At 41.1% G+C, this 21599-nt stretch overlaps 1 protein-coding gene across 1 annotated transcript in view; it reads left to right on the top strand.

Annotated features, from left to right (window-relative positions):
- Nucleotides 1-21599, top strand: part of RHBDD1 (rhomboid domain containing 1) — a 174341-nt gene that overhangs the window by 43942 nt on the left and 108800 nt on the right. The window contains exons 2-3 of the mRNA XM_036756349.1: nt 4686-5206; nt 7503-7635. Coding sequence (XP_036612244.1) covers nt 4774-5206; nt 7503-7635 — 566 coding nt within the window. The 5' untranslated portion in view covers nt 4686-4773. The remainder of the gene's footprint in view (nt 1-4685; nt 5207-7502; nt 7636-21599) is intronic.

Below are 21599 nucleotides of genomic sequence, written 5' to 3'. Positions count from 1 at the left end.
CTGTTAGAGCTGGCTCTTTGAGATCTTTTGGGATCCTGATTCTATCATCGAATGAATATGGTCAGTCTTGTGGTAGACCCCTAGAGGACGTCTCTTTTCAAGTTGGCATCAGTCCATTCGCATGCACTTGTTTAATTGGTAATCACAACTTCTAGCCCACATTTCTGCATCTTGTTCCCAAGGATATTGGAAAAGACCAGCAGATGTCTTAACGAAATCCTCTGTGCTGTATCTATGCCATTGGCCTTTTCTGACCGAATCAGCAGCCAATACCCTTCCTGAGACTATTTCTCATTTATTCTCTATCTACTTAGAGATGGATATGCATGTTGTTTCCCAGACAGACTGCAATCTTCTCGAAGGCAGGGACTATTCCATTTGTGCCTTTTATCCCCAAAAGCTGTTACATAACATTCTGTATTGACTGTATGTTATATTTGTTTCACAGTCGAGTTCATCTTTGGTGTTCAAACCTGTGATTTAATGATATAAGAAACTCTCACTACCCATGTACATTGGTAACTGTGCACATTTTTTTAAGAGAGTTGCTGGAGAGATTAAGTGATTTACACAGGGTCACCTAGGCATCGTGTGTCAGAGAAGGCACGTGAACCCAGGTCATCTGACTCTGAGGTTCTCTATCCACTACGCTATGAAGCTTTGGTGTTATAAGCAGTTTTGTTATATGGTCAAAATGGGAAATGGAATGAGTATGAAGTCTCTCTAATGGCTATGAATCATTCCAGGGGTGTCTCAGGGTATCTGAATGGAGTTAATTCCCTACAGTGGATTAAAGCTTCTTTTAAAGTATTTTTTTCCTATAAAAATACTTTGATGGATCTGTGATCCCTTCAACAGTGCAGATTGCATCCCATCCATTCCCTCTCATCCCATGTGAGATTGTTGGCCATGTTCTCCTGTAAATCCTTCACAGGGGTTCCACTAATACACTGGGGGAACTCCCACCAGTTCCTTTGACACAGGGTAAACAACAATGGATCATGAATACTGCCAGCTTTTCCCTTGTTGTCCCCAGCAAGGACATTTATATTTCTATATTTCTTTGAAAAAATAGTGATCAAAATGACAGTGTACAAGTTGGGTAAACCCAAATTACCTATTTTTACATACATGCTGTACCAAGTGGTAAACTGAAGCAAGATATAAAGAAATACAATATCAAGGCACAGATTACTGCCCTCTTTCTCTAATCTCGTGTGTTTTCACATCACTGATTAACTTATTTTAATTCTTTCACCAAGATAATATAAAAAGACTCTATATATAAATCTTTTCTCATTGTCAATGACTAGGTCTTACTAAAATTTAAACATATAACAAGCTGCTTTTTTCTTCTAAGTTTATTTTCTCTAAGCCAAGTGGCATAGTGAATAGAGAGGCAGACCTGGAGCCAGCAAGACCTTGAGTTCAAAGCTAAACATAGGCACTTACTTGCTCTGGGTGACCCTAGGCAGGTCATTTAAACTCTGTCTACCTCAATTTCTTTCTTTGTGAAAGGGGGATGATAATGATAGCACTGACCTCCTCCCAGGGTTGTTATGAGGATCTAGTGAACTTTTAAAAATGCTTTGAAAAACCTTAAAGTGCTATATAAATGCCACCTGTTTTGATAAACCATTCTATTTGAGAGTTTATGTAGCTTCCTAATCAGAGGCTTGAATTTCACCCAAGAGAATTTTACTTTTTTCTCCAAGAGGCTTCTTTGTACATCCTGTCCCCTGACCTTGCCAGCTCCATTCCTTTACCCCATTCCTTTCTCAGAATCTGGTGCCAAATACCCCCAAATGGAGGGATATTGTGCAAGAGTTCCCCAAAATGTGGATAATTACTGGAAGGCAAAACACCTTGTAACAGACATACATAGCCAAGCAAAACATATTCTCAAACAAGTCATACTGAAGTGTTATCAACAGAAGGTTTTGAAATACTCTAGAAGTGACCCCATCTGCATTGTATAATTTTGCAAAAAGCCTCCATTCTAATGGACTGTTTATTTTTTTATGACATTATTTACTCTTGTAACTAAAATACTTTGTAGCTCTCTACTTGTATTTCTTGATACAAGTAATGGTAAAGCTTTTAATGTGCCCAAAATGTACAAAGGGTCACATTTTTAACCAGGGCTGAAGGACTGATGTGTTTTCCTGACATTGATTATGCTCCATTCGCGCAAAGTCCAATAGAATTCTTCCATATTATGAAATGATAATAAAGTTTATAAATCACTTTGTGTGTTTTCTTATTGAGATCCTTAAAGCAAGGGGTATGGGGTGGGAAATACTGATATTCTCTCCATTTTACAGATAAGGAAACTCTTGAGGTTGGTAATGGTTTTATAGCTAAGTGGGACAGAATTCAAACTTGGGTCCTCTTGACCACAAGATTGAGTACTCCACCTGCCGTGCCAACTAATTGTCTTTATCATTTTCATTTAAAAAGAAATACAATCTTGCTCTTATGTTGAAATTTTCTCATGCAATAGATTTGCAAAGTAAACAGATTTTCTTTAACGTAAGTTTCAAAAAATGTTTTTTTACATGTATAATCAAATGAACATCTTTAATTTCATTTTTGCTTCATCAGCTTTGCTATGTAAAAGAGAAAGATTTTGGTTTCTCAGCTAATTGATAATAAAGGCCTTCAGTGAAGTGGGTAACTCTACTTCCCGTTATATATATCAATCTGTATTATTCCCGCTGTATTAATTAATACATATTAGTTAATCTAGAAGGAGAATCACTTGGATCTTTTTTATATATGATTCCTCAAGCATTGTTTTGACCTTTGCAGTGTCTTCAGGCGGCACCGGTTTATTATGTTGAATGAGACTTTTTACAGTTTACAATTCTCAATTGCTTATTTCAGTAAATGCAAGCCAACTCTTTGACCACAGACATCAGATTTTGCCTCTTCTTATGAAAAGCAGCTAATTTTCTCTGGAAAAAATGTCTTAACAACATAGTCACCATTTATACTTTCAGTGTATTTCAACCTATACACTAAAGCATTTATACAAAGCAAATGTAGTGGCCTTTCCACTTCCAAAATAGCACTTGTGAGTCCCAATGATAAATAGAGTGGATTATATTTTCTGGATTTGGGCTTTTTTCACTTTGTATTTTCATATTTCTGCTATTGAAACTACCTCTCGTCTTTGCTTATATTAGCCTTAGCTCCTCAAGTGGATTTTCTCTTCAAGCCTGCTATTATGTATATATGTATGTATGTATGTATGTATGTGTATTTATCAATCATGAAAGAATATTAACTTTGCTTTAAAAGTCCAAGACAATTAAAACTTGAAGAAATTGAATTTGAGCTTAGTCATCTAAAATACCATGATTATCTATGACCATTCTTGAGTAATTTCAGCTTTTCGAAATTTGCAGGGTTTTGTTTGTTTTTTTGAAAGTGGCTTATAATGTGTGTCACAAAATGAATGACCTATAGAAAGATAACATTATGATGCTTTTTAATTTCTACACAACTACTGTTTAACTTTCAATTTACATATTGCAATGCAGCATGACATTTAGCTGCGTTATGAACCTATGTTGTAGCCGAAAACAGTCAGTAATTTTGGTTGTTGCATCCTGCAACAACCCAATTTTGAAAACTGTACAAAGTGGGCCTTTCTCCTATTATGTGATAGGACATCAGTAGGATTTCAACTCATTGCCAGAATTTGAAACAACTTGTAATTCTTTTTTTTTTAAATGAGCACACACAAAAATAAACATTTCTATATACAATGTGGAACATAAAAAGAGGGTTGGGTATGGCGAAACTGAAGTTCTTTACATAATAAAATTATAGCCTGAGGTCTAGGAGCCCACTGACTTCTGGGGCTACAATTTTGTCACTGAATCTCATCTTCTTCCAGATCCTCCCATTTCCATTCCTCCAAAAAATAAAAATCCATAAGAATAGACATCTATAGAAGGAAGACTTTGGAGTTGGAGGACCTTGCCTCTGATATTTACTGCCTCTGTGGCTTTGGGCAAGCGACCCCTTTGTCCCTCATTTTCCGTATCTGTAAAAGGAGAGCTAAGTGTCCTCTACAGTGCCTTCTAGCTCCAAATCGATAATCCATTGAGAATCCATCAGGCCTCTACTGTTATCAAGTCTTAACAGGAATGGTTCTCCAGTCCTTGGGTACTTGCTTTGTTACTCGTTTTTGCTTACCACAAGTGATGGTATGGATATTTTTCTGCACCTGGTTTCTAACCAAGGGCTTTCCTTGAAGGGGGAACTTACAGAAAATGTATTTCCCATAAGCAGACCTGCTTCCTGCTCTGGTCTGACACTATTCCAGTTTTCATATCTTGTCAGGATATTATATTCTATTTCCATTTCAGGGAGAACCTAATAGTCCAGAGGACATTTTATAGTTTTCCCCCAAAGAACCTTCGCATGCATCATCTTGGGAGAAGAGCCTGGATCGGGAGCCAAGGCTCTGCCAGTGATGAACTATATGACCTTAGATCACTCTTATAGATCATCTTTCTGACCCTCAGACTTCCTCATCTGCAAGATGAAGGGATGGTTATAGAACTCTGATGCTGTGAATTGGTAAGGGTGTGGCGTCAGAGCACAAGATCAAGACAGAAATGCATATTCGATCAGGAAACATTGTTTTGACTTCTATTTCATTTTTATTTCAGATATAATTGCTAGTAGACTCCTTTTGGATTTTGAAAATCCCGTCATATTTCGCTCCCATTGGGTTGGTCTCCTGAACTTTTAGGCACCATGCAGCGGAGGTCAAGAGGAATTCATCAAGGCCTGCTTTTACTTTTTTTTCAAATGATGCACGTTGGGATCACCAATATCCCCCCTGTCACTTTGGCATGTATAGCCCTCAACATCTGGCTTTTCCTCAACCCCATGAAGTCTTCCTACTGGCTTTGCCTAAGTGTGGAATTGTGTTATGAAAGAAAAGATTGGCAGCGCCTGCTGCTTTCCCCTTTCCACCATGCAGATGACTGGCATCTATATTTCAACATGGTGTCCATGCTGTGGAAAGGACTGATGCTGGAAAGAAGACTGGGAAGTATTTGGTTTGCCTACATCATAGCAGTCTTCTCCTTGCTTACTGGTGTGGTATACCTGGTGTTGGAATATACTGTTGCGGAACTTCTGGACCAGCCTGCCTTCAAAATACACTGTGCTATCGGTTTCTCAGGTAAGGCAGGATAACCTTTGGAACAGCATTTATGAAGATCCTCGAGCAGGGGTGATGGATTGTATCCTCTCACTAGGTGTATGTTCTCCATGGGTAATGGCCATTTCATTACTATCTAGGAAGGGCATTGGGAAGGTAGAGAGAACATTCTGAGGAGGGTAACCAGAAATGGTAGAAGTCCTCGAGTCTTGCCCTTATGATGATTGCTCGAAGGAACTGGGTATGGTCAGCCTAATAAAAGTGGCTGGATTCAAGTATTTGAAGGGCTGCCATGGAGAAGAGGGAATTCTTTTTGATCTGCTTATGCCCAGAAGGCAGAACCAGGAACAGAACAGTGAGTAGAAGATGCAGAGAGGCAAATTTGATGTCAGGAAAAATATCCCAACAGTTAGAGGTGTCCAAAAATGAAATGGACTCCCTGGGAAGGGAATGCATGAATGAAAAATATACATTAAGCACCTACTATCTGTCAAGTACTGTGCTAAACACTGAGGATTCAAAGATTAAAAAGAAAAGTAGATAAAGATAATGCATAGAGGTGATCGGGGAGGGGGACTCTAGTTGTAAAATGATAAGGGATAGAGACTGGGCCATAGAGGCAATAGATTGGAAATAGCCCAACTATAAGAGACTAGGTGTCTGGGATAGAAGAGAAGCTGGCCAGGAAGGTAGGAGTGAAGTGCAGCATGGCTGGAGTGTTTGCTGAAAGAGTGGTCCAAGAGAGGTATTGAAAAATATAAGTGCATTTCTTTCCTCCCCACCCCTACCCTCCATACTCAGGAGGAACTCAAGCAGAAGCTAGATGATCACTTCTTGGGCATATTGCAGTGGAGAACTTTGTGGAAAGAGAGAGGTGGTGTATGGGTGGGAAAAGATGGTCTTTGAGATACCTTCTAACTTTGACATTCTCTGATTCAGGGATAGAGTCGTGAGTGACCAGCATCCTAGGGAAGGGAAAGAAGCTTAGTACTGCAGACAAAGCCTGGTTTGGAGTCAGAAGCTTTTGGGTCACCTACCCACTTCTGTCACTCAGCTGTGTGAGACTCCTGTCCAATTCAGCCTGTTTCCTCATCAGCAAAGGTTAAACTAGATGGTCTTTAAGGTCCCTACCAGGGTTAACATGGGAGCAAGGTGGAACATTGTCAGCAGTGATGAATCTGAAATAAGGCCAGGAAGAACATAGTTGTTTTTCTTCAGTTCTTTCACCTGTGGCTCTCACTGTTATATAGATCTTAGGCCGTAGAAAGTGGTTTGGTGCTCAGTGATAGGCTAGAATCCTAGAAGTCTGCTTTGGGCATCACCAAATGATGCTGGAATGTAGGAGGGTTATTTTATGCCAATGGCATTCATAGAGTCAGGAGGACCTGGGTTCACATCCCTTCTCTGATACGGGATGCCCAGATGACCCTTGGCATTTATTCTAATGGCATTCGTAAGAATCATTAGATGTTGGTGTTAATTGCTTGTGATGAGGATTTTTTCAAAGCTGTTGAGTATCCCTTTGACCATCTCCTATTTCTTAGCTTTTCCCTTTTTTTAAGAATACAGATTTTCTTGTGCTGAAATTGTTAGCATTATGTAAGTTGTGTATTTTAAGATTTAGGATATTGATTGAAGGAGGAGAAAAATGCTTCATGGGAATGAATTCCTCCTTCCCCAGCTCTATTTTATCCAGAACATCCCTCCCTTCTCCAAGGCCTTATACCATGTTAAGTCTGAGAAATACTTTCTGATGTTGGGATACAATAATTAATAATAATAGTGACTATCATTTATATAGCACTTTAAAGTTTGCAAAGAGCCTCTTGTGTATTATTTCATTTGATCTTCAAATACTATTATCCCCCTTTTACAGATAAGGAAACTGAAACTAAAAGAGGATAAATAACTTGCCCAGAGTCACATAGGTAGAAAGGGTCTCAGGTAGGGTTTGAATCCAGGCCTACCTGCTTCCAGGCCGAGTGTTGTATCTACAAGGCCTCTAGTTTCCCACTTCTACTTGAAGTCAGGAAGGTAGCATATGGTTGTGGACTTAATGTACTACCAATGGGCTCTTAACTTCTGAATTAAATTAGCTAGAGGGATACTTTCATTGAATCATTGTGTTCCTCCAAAAAGTCAGCTTGACAGATTTAGGGGAAATATAGAATTGTTCCTAGCAGTAAGTTGTGGGGAATAGAGTAGGCCTTCTTTTGCTTTGAATTGGTTTTGTTTATACAGTTGTTGACACCATCTGTGTGTAGTGTGTTTTTCATTTTTTAAATAATGTGTTTGTGCTTTTTTTTTTCCTTTTTAGGAGTCTTGTTTGCTTTGAAGGTTCTTAGCAACAATTATAACCCCGGAGGACGCACAAATGTTATGGGCATGTACATACCCAACAAGTATGCCTGTTGGGTAGAACTGGTGATGATTCATTTGTTCTCCCCAAAGTAAGTGTTCACTTTTTTTTGGAGAATCAAAATGGAGGAGCTCAGTGTGGGCCGTGAAATGCTTCAGGAGAAAAGGGGTTAACTCCTATGTAATTGGTGGAGAGTGTTAACATGGTTACCTCTAATGATGAGAAGACTCACAGAGTGTTTGCACTGGAAGGGACCATAGAGCTCATCCAGTTTGGCCTTATCATTTTACAGATAAAGAAACTGAAACTCCCAGAGATTCAATGGGTTAGACAAGGTCGCACAACCAGTGGCAGAACCAGGGCTAGAATCTAGGCCTCCTGTTGGCACAATACCGTGATCCCTGCTTTGTTTTGTTATTGGGTCCTTACTGCACTATCAATTGGTTAACCAACATGCATTTTGTACTGGGACAGCGAGGTGGCACAGAGGATCGAGTCAGGAAGATCTGAGCTCAGATTCAGGTGGCTCAGTGGATCGAGTCAGGAAGATCTGAGCTCAGATTCAGGTAGCACAGAGGATCGAGTCAGGAAGATCTGAGCTCAGATTCAGGTGGCACAGAGGATCGAGTCAGGAAGATCTGAGCCCAGATTCAGGTGGCACAGAGGATCGAGTCAGGAAGATCTGAGCTCAGATTCAGGTGGCACAGACGATCGAGTCAGGAAGATCTGAGCTCAGATTCAGGTGGCTCAGTGGATCGAGTCAGGAAGATCTGAGCTCAGATTCAGGTGGCACAGACGATCGAGTCAGGAAGATCTGAGCTCAGATTCAGGTGGCACAGTGGATCGAGTCAGGAAGATCTGAGCTCAGATTCAGGTGGCACAGTGGATCGAGTCAGGAAGATCTGAGCGCAGATTCAGGTGGCACAGACGATCGAGTCAGGAAGATCTGAGCTCAGATTCAGGTGGCACAGTGGATCGAGTCAGGAAGATCTGAGCTCAGATTCAGGTGGCACAGTGGATCGAGTCAGGAAGATCTGAGCTCAGATTCAGGTGGCACAGAGGATCGAGTCAGGAAGATCTGAGCCCAGATTCAGGTGGCACAGAGGATCGAGTCAGGAAGATCTGAGCTCAGATTCAGGTGGCACAGACGATCGAGTCAGGAAGATCTGAGCTCAGATTCAGGTGGCTCAGTGGATCGAGTCAGGAAGATCTGAGCTCAGATTCAGGTGGCACAGACGATCGAGTCAGGAAGATCTGAGCTCAGATTCAGGTGGCACAGTGGATCGAGTCAGGAAGATCTGAGCTCAGATTCAGGTGGCACAGTGGATCGAGTCAGGAAGATCTGAGCGCAGATTCAGGTGGCACAGTGGATCGAGTCAGGAAGATCTGAGCGCAGATTCAGGTGGCACAGTGGATCGGGTCAGGAAGATCTGAGCTCAGATTCAGGTGGCACAGTGGATCGGGTCAGGAAGATCTGAGCTCAGATTCAGGTGGCACAGTGGATCGAGTCAGGAAGATCTGAGCGCAGATTCAGGTGGCACAGTGGATCGGGTCAGGAAGATCTGAGCTCAGATTCAGGTGGCACAGAGGATCGGGTCAGGAAGATCTGAGCTCAGATTCAGGTGGCACAGAGGATCGGGTCAGGAAGATCTGAGCTCAGATCCAGGTGGCACAGAGGATCGGGTCAGGAAGATCTGAGCTCAGATCCAGGTGGCACAGTGGATCGGGTCAGGAAGATCTGAGCTCAGATCCAGGTGGCACAGTGGATCGAGTCAGGAAGATCTGAGCGCAGATTCAGGTGGCACAGTGGATCGAGTCAGGAAGATCTGAGCGCAGATTCAGGTGGCACAGTGGATCGAGTCAGGAAGATCTGAGCTCAGATTCAGGTGGCACAGAGGATCGAGTCAGGAAGATCTGAGCTCAGATTCAGGTGGCACAGAGGATCGAGTCAGGAAGATCTGAGCTCAGATTCAGGTGGCACAGAGGATCGAGTCAGGAAGATCTGAGCGCAGATTCAGGTGGCACAGAGGATCGAGTCAGGAAGATCTGAGCGCAGATTCAGGTGGCACAGTGGATCGAGTCAGGAAGATCTGAGCTCAGATTCAGGTGGCACAGAGGATCGAGTCAGGAAGATCTGAGCTCAGATTCAGGTGGCACAGAGGATCGAGTCAGGAAGATCTGAGCTCAGATTCAGGTGGCACAGAGGATTGAGTCAGGAAGATCTGAGCTCAGATTCAACTTCAGATGCTTACTAGCTCGGTGACCCTGGGCAAGACACTTAACCCCTGTTAATCTTAGTTTCCTCACCTGTAAAGTGGGCATGATAATAACAGCACCTATCTTAAAGAATTGTCAAGTGAATTAGATGAGATAGTATTTATGAAGTGCTATGTAAATGCTATCATCATCATCATCATTGTGGTCATTAATTATTATTATCCTATTATGTACCAGACAATTTGCTGGGAGTAAAACGACAAAAGTGAGACAGTCTGTGCCCTCATGGTACTTAATGTTTTATTGGAGGAGATAACATATATATGTATATGCAAAGCAGTTTGAGAGGGTAGACTGTTACTATGACAGTAGATTCATTTTTGTTGTGAGCACCCTACAACATTGCTTGGGAAAGAGAAGAGACTATGGGATAAAGGGGGAGAAATTAGAGATGAAAGAAGAAATCATGAGAGAAGGGATCATGAGTTCAGAGATACAGAGCAGAAGGGGGCCCTGGAAGGCATCTAGTCCAACCTGACGTACCCCAAGTGACTGAGCCAGGATTGGAACGCAGGGTCATCTGACTTCAAATTCAGTTCTCTCTCCCCTGTGTCTTGCTGCCTCTCAACACTTTTTCTCAATCGGGGGAATTTTTATACATTTGATAAGAGCACGTTTACCTTTATTTGAGAATATTCTTTCTCTGCAGTCCCGACCGGCTATGAGATTGTGTAGTTTTCCAGCCTCCAGTCTCCCTTTAGTGCTGATTCCTAGTCTTGGACAGCCATCATTTGAAACGTATTGTTCTCCAGTGGCAGTTTAGCTAAGAGAGCATAACAGAATCATCAAAGTTTTCCCTTTAAAAAAAGTCCAATAATGTCTGACCTTTTATCATGTGAATAGTTCTTTCTCACCTTGTCACACCAAAGGGCCTCTGACGGGTTTGATCGAGCTGGGATGGAAAGCAGTGTCTTTCTCTAGAGACACTTACAGATGACAGTCTCCCGCTAATATTCATATGCAAATTAGCTTTCTTGGCACTTGAACTTTGAGATCATGTCAGGAATCTATTGAACAGCAAGGTCCTTTAGCATTCTTACGGCACTATATCTGAAGAATTCTGCCACACTTCTTTCTTATCATTAAAAAGGCATGGCCTTGTTTTAAGTGGTTTGCCCTCTGTATGGGGAAAGACTTGACATACTGATCAGGGAAATGGTGTCAAATTTCTCTTTTAGATTTTCAAGAATAGGGGCTTTGAAAGGTAAATTTGTATATGCAGGCATCTGCATATGGATTTATACAGATGAGGTCTCAGGAAAACAATGGACAAGGGGAGGGGGTTGGGAGTAGCTGACAACCGTCCAATGGGAACATGAAAGTGGAAACTTTTTCTTTGTTTTATGATTTTTATTCTGATAACCAATCAAAATTGTCATTAGACATGCTCTATATTTCTTTAGATTAGAGCCTGCTTTTGTCAGGAGAATCCATAGCTTGCCCTTTGGAAGCAAAGGATAGCCTTCTGACATGAATATGTTAGTGGAATGCTGGCCTGAAGAAAACAAGGTTAGGGTCAGGTTGTAGTCTATGCTTCTGGCTTTACCAAACACACCAACTGCCACTTCAGAAGGTCAGCCATTAGCCCTGCTAAGGTATATGAAAGCCATTAGACAGGTTATATTGGCAGGCAGATATCCTATCATTAACTTGTGTACTGCCCTCTGAAGTCATATTGTATAGAAATACTGTCTTTTATTTAAATAAGGCTTATTATACTTAATGGAATGCTTTCATTGTACATTACTTCTGGAGAAGATTCACCAGCTTTATGGAGGGAGGAAATGCTTTTCAATTCCCCAAAGATTTGTGATCACTGAGATAAATCACCTACTATGTGCCAGGCACTGGGGGGGGGGGTACAAAAGACAAAGTGAAGCAAAACACTGATCCCCAAAATTGGACATTCTACTGGGGAGAAATAGCATATATTACAGATGAGTGCCAGAGAAGCTCATCATGGTGTATGTAGGGCAGGGGTTCCTAATCTGGGGGGTCCATGAATTTGTGATGTTTTAGAAAAAAAAAACAGGTATTTCAAAGTAGTCTTGTGCCTTTGTAATTCTATGTGTTTTATGCTTTTAAAAACCTCATTCTGAGAAGGGCTGGCAAGGCTTCAGCAGGCTGCCGAGGGGTCCATAACACACACAAAAGACTAAGAACCCCTGGGGCAGTGGCAAGAACACAGAATCTGCAATCAGAAGGCCTGGGACTTTGGGTGAGCCCCTTACTTTTCTCATCTCCAAATTGAGGGCTGTGTAGCTCTCAGGTTTCTTTTAACTCTAAATCCTATGGCTTCCGAGGAGGAAGAGGATTGCTAATGGGCTGAACTTGGTGGGGTGGGGGATGCTAAGGTGGAGGCTTCTGGACAGCTTCATCCTCCCCCCCATCCCGCCTTCTAAACCTGCCATAAATTTGGAGGCAGGAACATCATAGGAGCTGCCGTTTCACAACTGACCAAGTTGGTCACCTGAATTATCTTATTGGATCCTCAGAACTGCCCCTGTGAGGCGTATTGGGTAGGTATTACTACCCTTATTCTGGATTGGACCTCACTCAGGCCAAGTCCAGTGGTTTAGACCACAATGCAGGATTGGAACAAAATGAGACTCTCATAGACCATCTGATGTTTAACAAAAAAAAATTGTTTCCTTAATGGTAGCAGAAGGCAGCCCTCCTCAATCCCATGTGAAAATGTATCTGATTAGAAGGCATGTGCTGACTCACTTCCTTGGCATCACTACATATATCTAGTCTGAGGGACTAGACTCCCTGTGAACTAGCCTTTTTGTGCCCCGAGCAACCCAGAAGCTTCCACAATGGCTTGAGTGACCCCTACTTCCCTTGAAACAGTCAAGGCTCAGGTATGGCTTCCCTACCTGTCAGGGAAAAACTAGCCCAGCCCACGTGTCAAGGCCCCCAGTCAGCGTGGCTCCTACCACAAGCTCGGTCTGGAAGATGAGGAAGCTAAGACTCAGGTTGTGGCTTTCTCAAAATAACACAGCTAACTTGTTGATAGAACTCAGACTTCCTGACTCCTAGCCCAGTCCCCTTACCGCAATATCACATACCAGCATCATATAAACACTCAGTGTTCACAGAAAAAATAACACTTATGCAGCATACCCACAAACAGGCCTCTGAAAGACCTCCTCATTTACAAGTCTTCCAGTTGGACTCCATGTTGTACTTTCTTCATGATGGTGTCGAATACCTTTGGTGACCACATATCTCTCTTTTTTATGCCCTTAATGATATTTGGAGGATTGTTGAGCAAAGTCCCCTTTCCCATAACACTTAACACTTTCCTTGAAATAATTCTGTGAATTGGGCAGCTTGAATATTTTCATTGCTACAGTACAGTTACAGTACAGTACAGAAGCTGAAGCCCAGGGCATAGAGGTGGCTCGCCTGAGGCCGCATCTCGTAATGGTAGACCCTGAATCGGAATCTGGAAATAGCATCTATGGGTCCAGTGTTCTTTCTCCTACATTATGGCCACCTCCCACGTTGCTATGATCAATCACTCCTGAGACCGTAGACCGCTTGGCAGCACCGTAATTGGGATGTCGCTGATTTGTAATGAGCCATTGAACTTTGGCCCTCCTCAAAAAGTATTCGCTGAATGAATGAATGATTGGATTAGTGCCTTGCTTCCATCATTATAAAAGTAAGTGATAAAACCTGCTGGCACTTACGGATAGATTCCCATGTTATAACTGACTGTGAATTTCATATTCTCGTATGATTCTCCTGTGTGACCATAGGAATGTTCTTTAACAGTTTTTAGAAAGATAAAATGGAGGTGATAACATAGTCCTTTGTACCTTGAGGTCTTAAGAATTCAAGGATGAGAGGACAAACCTTGGTTCCAGAACGGCAGAATATTTATCTATAACTGAATCAGGGCCCCCAGGGGGCTCCAGCAAAAGAAAAAGTTTGGGATCCATTGATGTCTCAGGCATGTCAAAATGGAGTGAAAATGATGCTGGAAAGGATGTAGCCCAATTCCCATACACCCAGTGGCATGATCTGGTCCTCCTAGTGTTTAGTGCATTGGTAGAGTAAGAAATCAGGCAGACCAGGTGGTTGTTGTGGACCTGGAAGGGCCGAGCTCACAATCAATATTCATTTGTGATCTTGGCCATTAGCATTCTCATCAAGTATTTTGTCACTGTCTCTACAGCTTGCCAGTAGCCAGAACTAAGTGAGAGAGTGAGCGGGACTACTCTGTCCTTGAACAGAAATCTGTTGTCACAAACAGAGGCAGAATTCACCTCTGCTAGAGTTCTTGCTGAGTCGTGTATTAATGACCAGATGGACACCTTCTCCATCCAGGTCTTCCTTCAACCAGTGTAGAACCCAAACCCTTCATTCCATTTAGTGAGTGGTTTGGTTAGCTGCAGTGACCCTCTCCCCTTCCCCTCTCAAAAAAAAAAAAATCGAGGCCTGGTTGCCAGCCCTTCTGGTGATAAGGAGAGTTTCTTGGTCCTTTCCATCTTTGAAGAGCTTTGGAAACTTAAATTCCTGTGGCATAGCTTCCACACCACCATGAAGCCTTGTAAATAGGACTTTCATAGGGGGGTCAGGAATGAAGTAGGGTTATGGGTAAGAGTCTCCAAAGACCCAGGAAGGCAGGGTCCTTCTGTACAAAGGGGAAAATAATGAGTGATACTTTAGTGAGAGCAACTCGTTCCCATGAAAAGGTTAATCAAGAGACATTTGGTGGCCATAAAGTAAACTGCAGTATATTTACCCATCAATCAGCACACATTTATTGAGCATCTAATATGCTCTAAGCACTATGCTAGATACTATGCGTATAAATAAAAAAGTGAGACCACTCCTGCCCTCAAGAAGCTTATGTTCTAAGTACAAAAACCAGAATATCCTTGCCTTGAAGGAATTTAAGTTCTAATTTACAAACAGGAAGTAGCCTAAGGAGGGATAGATCACTGGCATATTATAATGGAACCAGGTGGTGACCTGGTGAGGGTGAGAGAGTGAGGGGTACCAGATGGATGTTGTTGTATTAGTTTTCATAGAATGTCAAGACACCTAGAGGAAGAAGATCTCCAAGTATACTGGGTAAGACCTTTATTGAGGACCACTGGAGGAATGTGGATAAAGAATCACACTGGATAAGAAGACAAGCTCAGCCTCTTCATTTTATAAATAGAGAAACTAAGGGCCAGAGAAGGAAGTAAGTTATCCAAGGTCCCATGGATTTCAGATGTCAGAGGTGGGTCTTAAACCCAGTTTTACTAACTCCAGATTCAGTGAACTTTATACTGTACCATAGAGATTCTTTCCCCACTTCCCTGCTTCCCCCTTTCCCCCCTTCCCCCCTTTTCCTCTTCTTTTCTTCCTCCCTTCTTTCCTTCCTCCTTTTTGCTTTCCTCCCTCCCTCCCACTTTCCTCCCTTCCTACCTCTTGCTTTCCTCCCTTCCTTCCTCTTTATATCTGCAGTGCCTACCACACACAGAGATCACGCCTGTCATTTCACTGATAGAGGAAAACTCAAATGAGGAACTCCCTCCCCGATGCAGAACAGCAACTTCTCAGCCACTTACAGACCTAGTAAGTTGTCTAAAGCACCCAGAGTTCTCAGGGCTTTAGATGATTTTCCCAGAATCCCACAGCTGCTGTGTATCCCAGGTGGCTCTGAGGTCAGCTCTGTCCCTACTGTGCCAGAGCAGGCACTTAATAAATGCTTGTTGATTGATTGATGGGTAGTGATGTGTCCTGGTGGTAGAAATACCCACATTGATGAAATGACAGCACCATGGAAGTATACCTCCTCAAGAGACTGCATACATGGGGTGCTGTGGAGATAGGTACGTGTGTGAGTGTGCTGTGATGATGCTTTAAATCATTACTGGATGAATATTTGTGTGATCATTAGCTTCTTCCACCCTTGCATTCACATGCTTTCAGAAGAAGTCTTCAATTAGTTACCTAGCATGATTTCTAAGTAAGTTTTAATTTGGTAACAGGAGGACATATTGCCTCATGTAATTGGACAGACCTGCTGTGGCTCTATTTGGAAATACATATGTCATTCACAGAGGTTAAATTAAACCTTGTTGGCTTAAGAAATTTCACTTCTGGAGTATGAGGACCAAAAAAAAAAAAATGGAGGACTTTCATAGTATTAACTAGACAGTCCACAATTTAAGGCATGTTTTACCTAATGGCTTGCCTTCCAGTAAAGGAGGTAAGCCCCCTGTGGAAATAGGGAAGCAGCTGTTTTTTTCCAATGGACCACACTGCTGACTTGAAACCAGAGTTTGCTACCCAGGCTTCAACTAATTGGCTGTCATGCTGTGATGTAATTGTGGGTGTGTAGATGATAACACCTACCTAATCTCTGCTTTAACTAAGAGCGTTGTTAACGATCAATAAAAGGGTTGTGGTGACAGGTGTGGATATGTCAGATAATGATGACTATAGGTTATTTTAAGGAGATTAAATTGACATAAGAAAAATCATTTGTCCCTGCTTAGAAACGATGCCAGTGAGCGTGGCTAATTAAACTGTAGAGCCAGTGTGTTTTGTGAAAAATGTGATTCTTTTTTAATCATAAAACCAAGAGCTAAATGTGGCAATTATTTTGACTTGCTTTTTTTCCTTCTTACTAATATTTTTTCATTAAAAAACGATAACGAAGCTGGGGAAGTTCAGTTATTTCCCTTTGGAGTATTTAGGACTTTGCACTTTGGCCTCCTTGGAAGTATCTCTGGGAGAAACTGTTGTAGACACGTGTTATACAATTAAATATTCTCTTTCTCCTAATAAGATGAAAAATAGGATCTCTGGGGATTTTTTTTTCGTGTTTACTGAATCCTTCCCATTTCAGTGTAGAAAAGAATATTTGATAGTTAGCTCTTTTATATATTTGCCTTTTTTGCCTCCTCTTTTGAAGTATTAAATGATTTTTAGTTTAGAAAACATGAGAGTCTGAGCTGTTTTATTTTTTAATTTAGCTTTGGTTCAGATTATGTAGAATTAAGACCGTCTGTACTGCAAAGTCTCTTCATTAGTTCATCAATTATTCTGTGGTAAGCAGCTGAGAACCAGCCACAGTGTGAATGGTGCTACCATTAGAAGGTGGTTTCCCATTAGCTCTCTGAGAAAGAAAACAATAAAGCTCCAATTTATCTCTTTTTAGATGGCCCTCATATTCCCTTCTGAATTCAGGAGGCTAGAGTTTTATTTTCCAAGGCAATCTGTGACTTCAAGGTCAAATAAATAACACTTTTTTCATTTTTTTTTAGAAAAACTTGTCTTTTTGTTATTATAGAGCTATTGTCATCTTGAAAGATATAAATGGTAGCTATGACTGTTAGAGCAAGCTCATTTTAAACAGTAAATTAACTACTTGACTTACCAGGGAGATATTATTTCTCACACAAAATTCAATAAAATGTTCTATTTCCTGCATTGTTTTTTAAAAACTGACTTGAAATTCAGATTTCTCCTCTCCTCTCTCACCACAAGCGAAAAAGTTCATAATGGGTTTGTTGTCAATGGTAGTTGGTGATACCAAGAATTTAAATATATCTCCTGTGACTAGTAAACTTTATAGGAGATTAAAACAGGTTCTTTTAAGTATTTTCTGGGAAAAAAATCACTTTTTTGTTTTAAAAATTCAGTGGCCTCTTGACACCTATTTTTCTCTTAAAGTAAAAAGAACACAATTAAGATTTTATGATTCAAAAGGCATTTTCTACAGCATTAAAAAAAAAATAAAAGCATGTAGTTAAACTGTTCACCTGGTAACGCATCCAAAGTGACAGAATAAGCTTTTGTTTGCTTTGCTTTTGCAAAGGAGCCCTCCATCACTGTAGTAGTTACTGGTTAATAAAGATTGTTCCAGTTATTAGAGAGAATGTGAAGAAAGGCCTCCAATACAAGTCAATCTTTAAGGCTCATATGGGAAAGCTCGTAACTGAGAAATGTTTGTACTTGAGGAAAGAGCTCATTGAATGATAGAGACCAAATAATTGAAAATCTTTGGACATGAGGGTCCCATTTCTTTCTATCTCTGTTGTTTTTGAGTCATTTCAGTCGTGTTTGATTCTCCATGACCCCATTTGGGTTTTCTTGGCAAAGATACTGGAGTGGTTTGTCTTTTCCTTCTCACTTTACAGATGAGGAAACTGAGGCAAACAGGGTTAAGTGGCTTGCCCAGGGTCACACACTTAGTGTCTGAGACAGATTTGAACTCAGGTCTTCCTAACCCCAGGTGGGGCAGTCAGTCCCCTGTGCCACTGGGATTTTATGAAACATTAGTTGGTAAATATACTCTGCGACTCCCTAATGAAAGACTGTGTGTGTGTATGGAGTCGGCTTTCATTGCACATATTTTCATAGATCCTGAAGATGCTGTTGACAAACAGTATTTTAAAAACTGTCAGGTGTATGTGTGTGTATTTTTCAGATGAGTGTTAAATAATTCAGTACTGTGTGCAATGGGGAGAAAAATGACTTTATAAACTACGAATGCTCTTTTGTACTAAAAATGCAACCAAAGGCTCTGAATCGGAAGTGGGGTAGCATCTGTTCCTTCTTTTTGCTTATGACCAGTATTGTATTGATGGAAACCTGTCTGACCTGTGCTCCCCTTAGATTAGCTTAGGGTAATTTAAATACAGAAGTGGTATGTGTTCTTTGTGGAATAAGTTACCAGCAGCAAGCCTGGTCTCTGGCACTGATCTAAAACAATGCTACCGACTAGATCTGTGTCACCAGGGCTGGCAGCTGGAGCTCTATTATGGGATTCATTGCCCCATCCTCATCCACCAACCTTATGGATGCCGCTGAATCCAAAGTGAGGGGGAGGGCAAAAGGTGTCAGGCATCTTTGCAGGGAGGCATGGAGAGTGGCTGCCCCAAATCTTTTGGCTTCTCAGAAGTTCGACCCTCCAAAGTGGACGGATAACAAGCTTGTTTATTGTGTACTGCAGCTCTGTACAGAGAGATACCAAAGAATTAAAAACACCTCCACTGCTCTGGAGGAGCATTCAGACTCATCAGAAGCGAGAAATCAGGAGGCTTGGGAGTAAACATGGCTATGAATCGTTCGTAATTGCTCTCCTTTCTTCCACCCCTCCTATTTGACAGGGCTCTGCACATGAAAAATGGTGTGTTGATGTGAAAAGGCGTTTATATGAAATAGCTAAGTGTACATAGTACAAATGACACTATCACTCAATCCTGAATCCTTTGCAGTCTGGCATTCATCTCCCCCCGCCCCCCATCCCGAAACTACTCTCCCCAAGGTCTCCAGTGAGCTCAGGTGCCAAATCCAATGAATGGCCTTCTCTCGGGCCTTATCCCCCCTGACCTTTTGGTAACATTGCGTGCTATAGACCCACCCCCTCCTTCTAATACTCTCTCTGCCCTTGGATTCAGAGATACGGTTTTCTGGTTTTCTTTTTCTTCTCTCCTTTTCTTCTCCTTTTTATTTTAAATTTTCTAAATCTAAATTTTAAATAACCTTAAATTAAAATTTTAAAATCAGTCTGACCTCTTTTGTTTTTAATTTTCCTTTAAAAAAAATAATGGACTTGACAAATGTCAACAAATAAAAACATTTCCAAATACAAAGAATAGAAAAGAAGATTGAGAACTGTATATGAAACCAGGTATACCCAATACATGCAGACATACATACACACATAGGTATACACACACACACACACACACACACACACACACACACGCACACACACACACACACATATATATATATACCTATATGTATATATACATACACACGCATATATATACACACACACATATATATACACACATATGTATATATCCACACCTTTTTTCCTAATATTTCAAATTTCACTTGATAAGATAATTCCATCACTACTTTGCTTTTCCATGTCCCCTTCAGATCTTCCCTTCTCTCTTTTATTTTTTTAATGATTCCCTGACGTTCTTTTCTCCCCCGCTCTTTCCCCCTTTTTTTTAGTATGACTGTCACTGCCCACCTTTTCCTGTCCCAACCTCAGCCCCCAAAAGCTCTCTCTCTTTTATAGTCACACAGCAAATGCTCACGTTGTCAGTCTCTGAAAACGTTTGCCTCATTTTGCAGTTTTAGTCCATTGCCACTTTGCCAAGAGGTAGGAAATGTAATTCTTCATCAGTCTTCTGGAGTTGTGATTGACTCTCTGACCTTTTCTTGCTATCTTTTGCCATGCCAAAGTGAGTGTCACCCAAAGCTTTGGCCTCATAATTCTTTATTTTTTTTAATTGCTCTGCCTTCTTTCCTTTGCTGAACTCTCCAACTCCCATGTCAACAGTTATCACTTGTAATTCCTGCCAGCACGCTAACCCCATCATGTCCGATGCTGAACTCATCCCTCCCCGACACCCCTCTTTTCATCTTACTCATTTCACCTATGATTCCATGGTCCTCTCTCATCCAGGCTTGAAACCTTTCAGTCATTTTTAATTCTGCCCAATCCCATGCTATTCCAATCTGATTATTTGTTAACTGTAGACTACATACATAGTATGTCTTGTGTGAATTCCCTCACCTTCATTAATAGTGCCACCATACTGGTTCAGAACCTCATCGTTTGTTTTTAAATAAAGAAAAATTTTTTTCACGTCTTTTTTTTTTTAACATCGGTCATTTTTGGATATCCTCCCCACCACCATCACCACCACTAGCACCTTGGCCAACCCAGTGAGACTTCCTCATAACAAAAATATTTAAACCAAACTGTCACTGGAATCATGTCCGACAGTTCGTGCCATGTTCCATATCTCTAGTTGCCCACTTCTCCAAAACAAAAGAGGGAGGAAAATTTCCTTACGTGTTCTCTGGGCCCTAGATTGGTCATTGCAATTATACAGCCTTTGGCTTTATGGTAATATTTTTATTGTGTTTGTGGCTTTCCTCATTCTGATCACTTTGTTCAGCTTCAGTGCTCACAGGTCTTCCCATGTTCCTCTGAATTCCTCAACCCATCATTTCTTCATGGTATAATTAGATTGGATTTATATATCTATATATATCTATATGCATATAGACACACATATTCACTTATATATCACAATTTGTATAGCCATCTCCCAATTGATCGGCACCAACTTTGTTTCTGATTTTTGCTACCACAAGCTGCTATGAATATTTTGCTATACGTGAGACCTTTTTTCTATACCTCCTGGGGATATATGCCCATTCATAGATTCTCTTGGTCAAAGGATATGGTCAAAGCGGGTTAGTGACTTTTCTTGCTCAATTCCTAATTGTTTTTCTGGGTGGTTGGTCTGATTCACAGCTTCACTTACAATGTTTTAGGGTGTCTGTGTTTCTCCTAATTCTTGCCTTTTATAATCTTTGCCAATTTGCCGGATGCAGGGTGAAACCGTAGAATTAATTTCCATTTCTCTTATTATTAATAGTTTGGAGCAGTCATCTATATGATTGTTTATAATTAGCAGTTTTTCCATTGAAAAGCTCTTCTTGTCTTTGGACTCCTCATATATGTGGGAACTCATCACCTCGAGCCTGAACTACTATAATAATGTTCAAACTAGTCTTCCTCCAGTTTTTTTCTTCTCTCACATCAGTCTTTCATAGTCGAAGTAATATTTACACAAACATATAGGAAAAATATCATCTTACCTTCTCAGAAATCTTCAGTAGCTCCCATCATCTCTAGGATAATATATGAGCTCCTCAGCTTGGCATTAAAAGCCTTTCTGTAATCTGGCTCGAATTTACCTTTCCATCCTTTTTTATTCTGTCTCA

This window comes from Trichosurus vulpecula, chromosome 4, assembly GCF_011100635.1.
Source record: "Trichosurus vulpecula isolate mTriVul1 chromosome 4, mTriVul1.pri, whole genome shotgun sequence".
NCBI lineage: Eukaryota > Metazoa > Chordata > Mammalia > Diprotodontia > Phalangeridae > Trichosurus > Trichosurus vulpecula.
The sequence above is the reverse complement of the archived record's forward strand: the minus strand, read 5'-3'. Positions and strand labels throughout refer to the sequence as shown.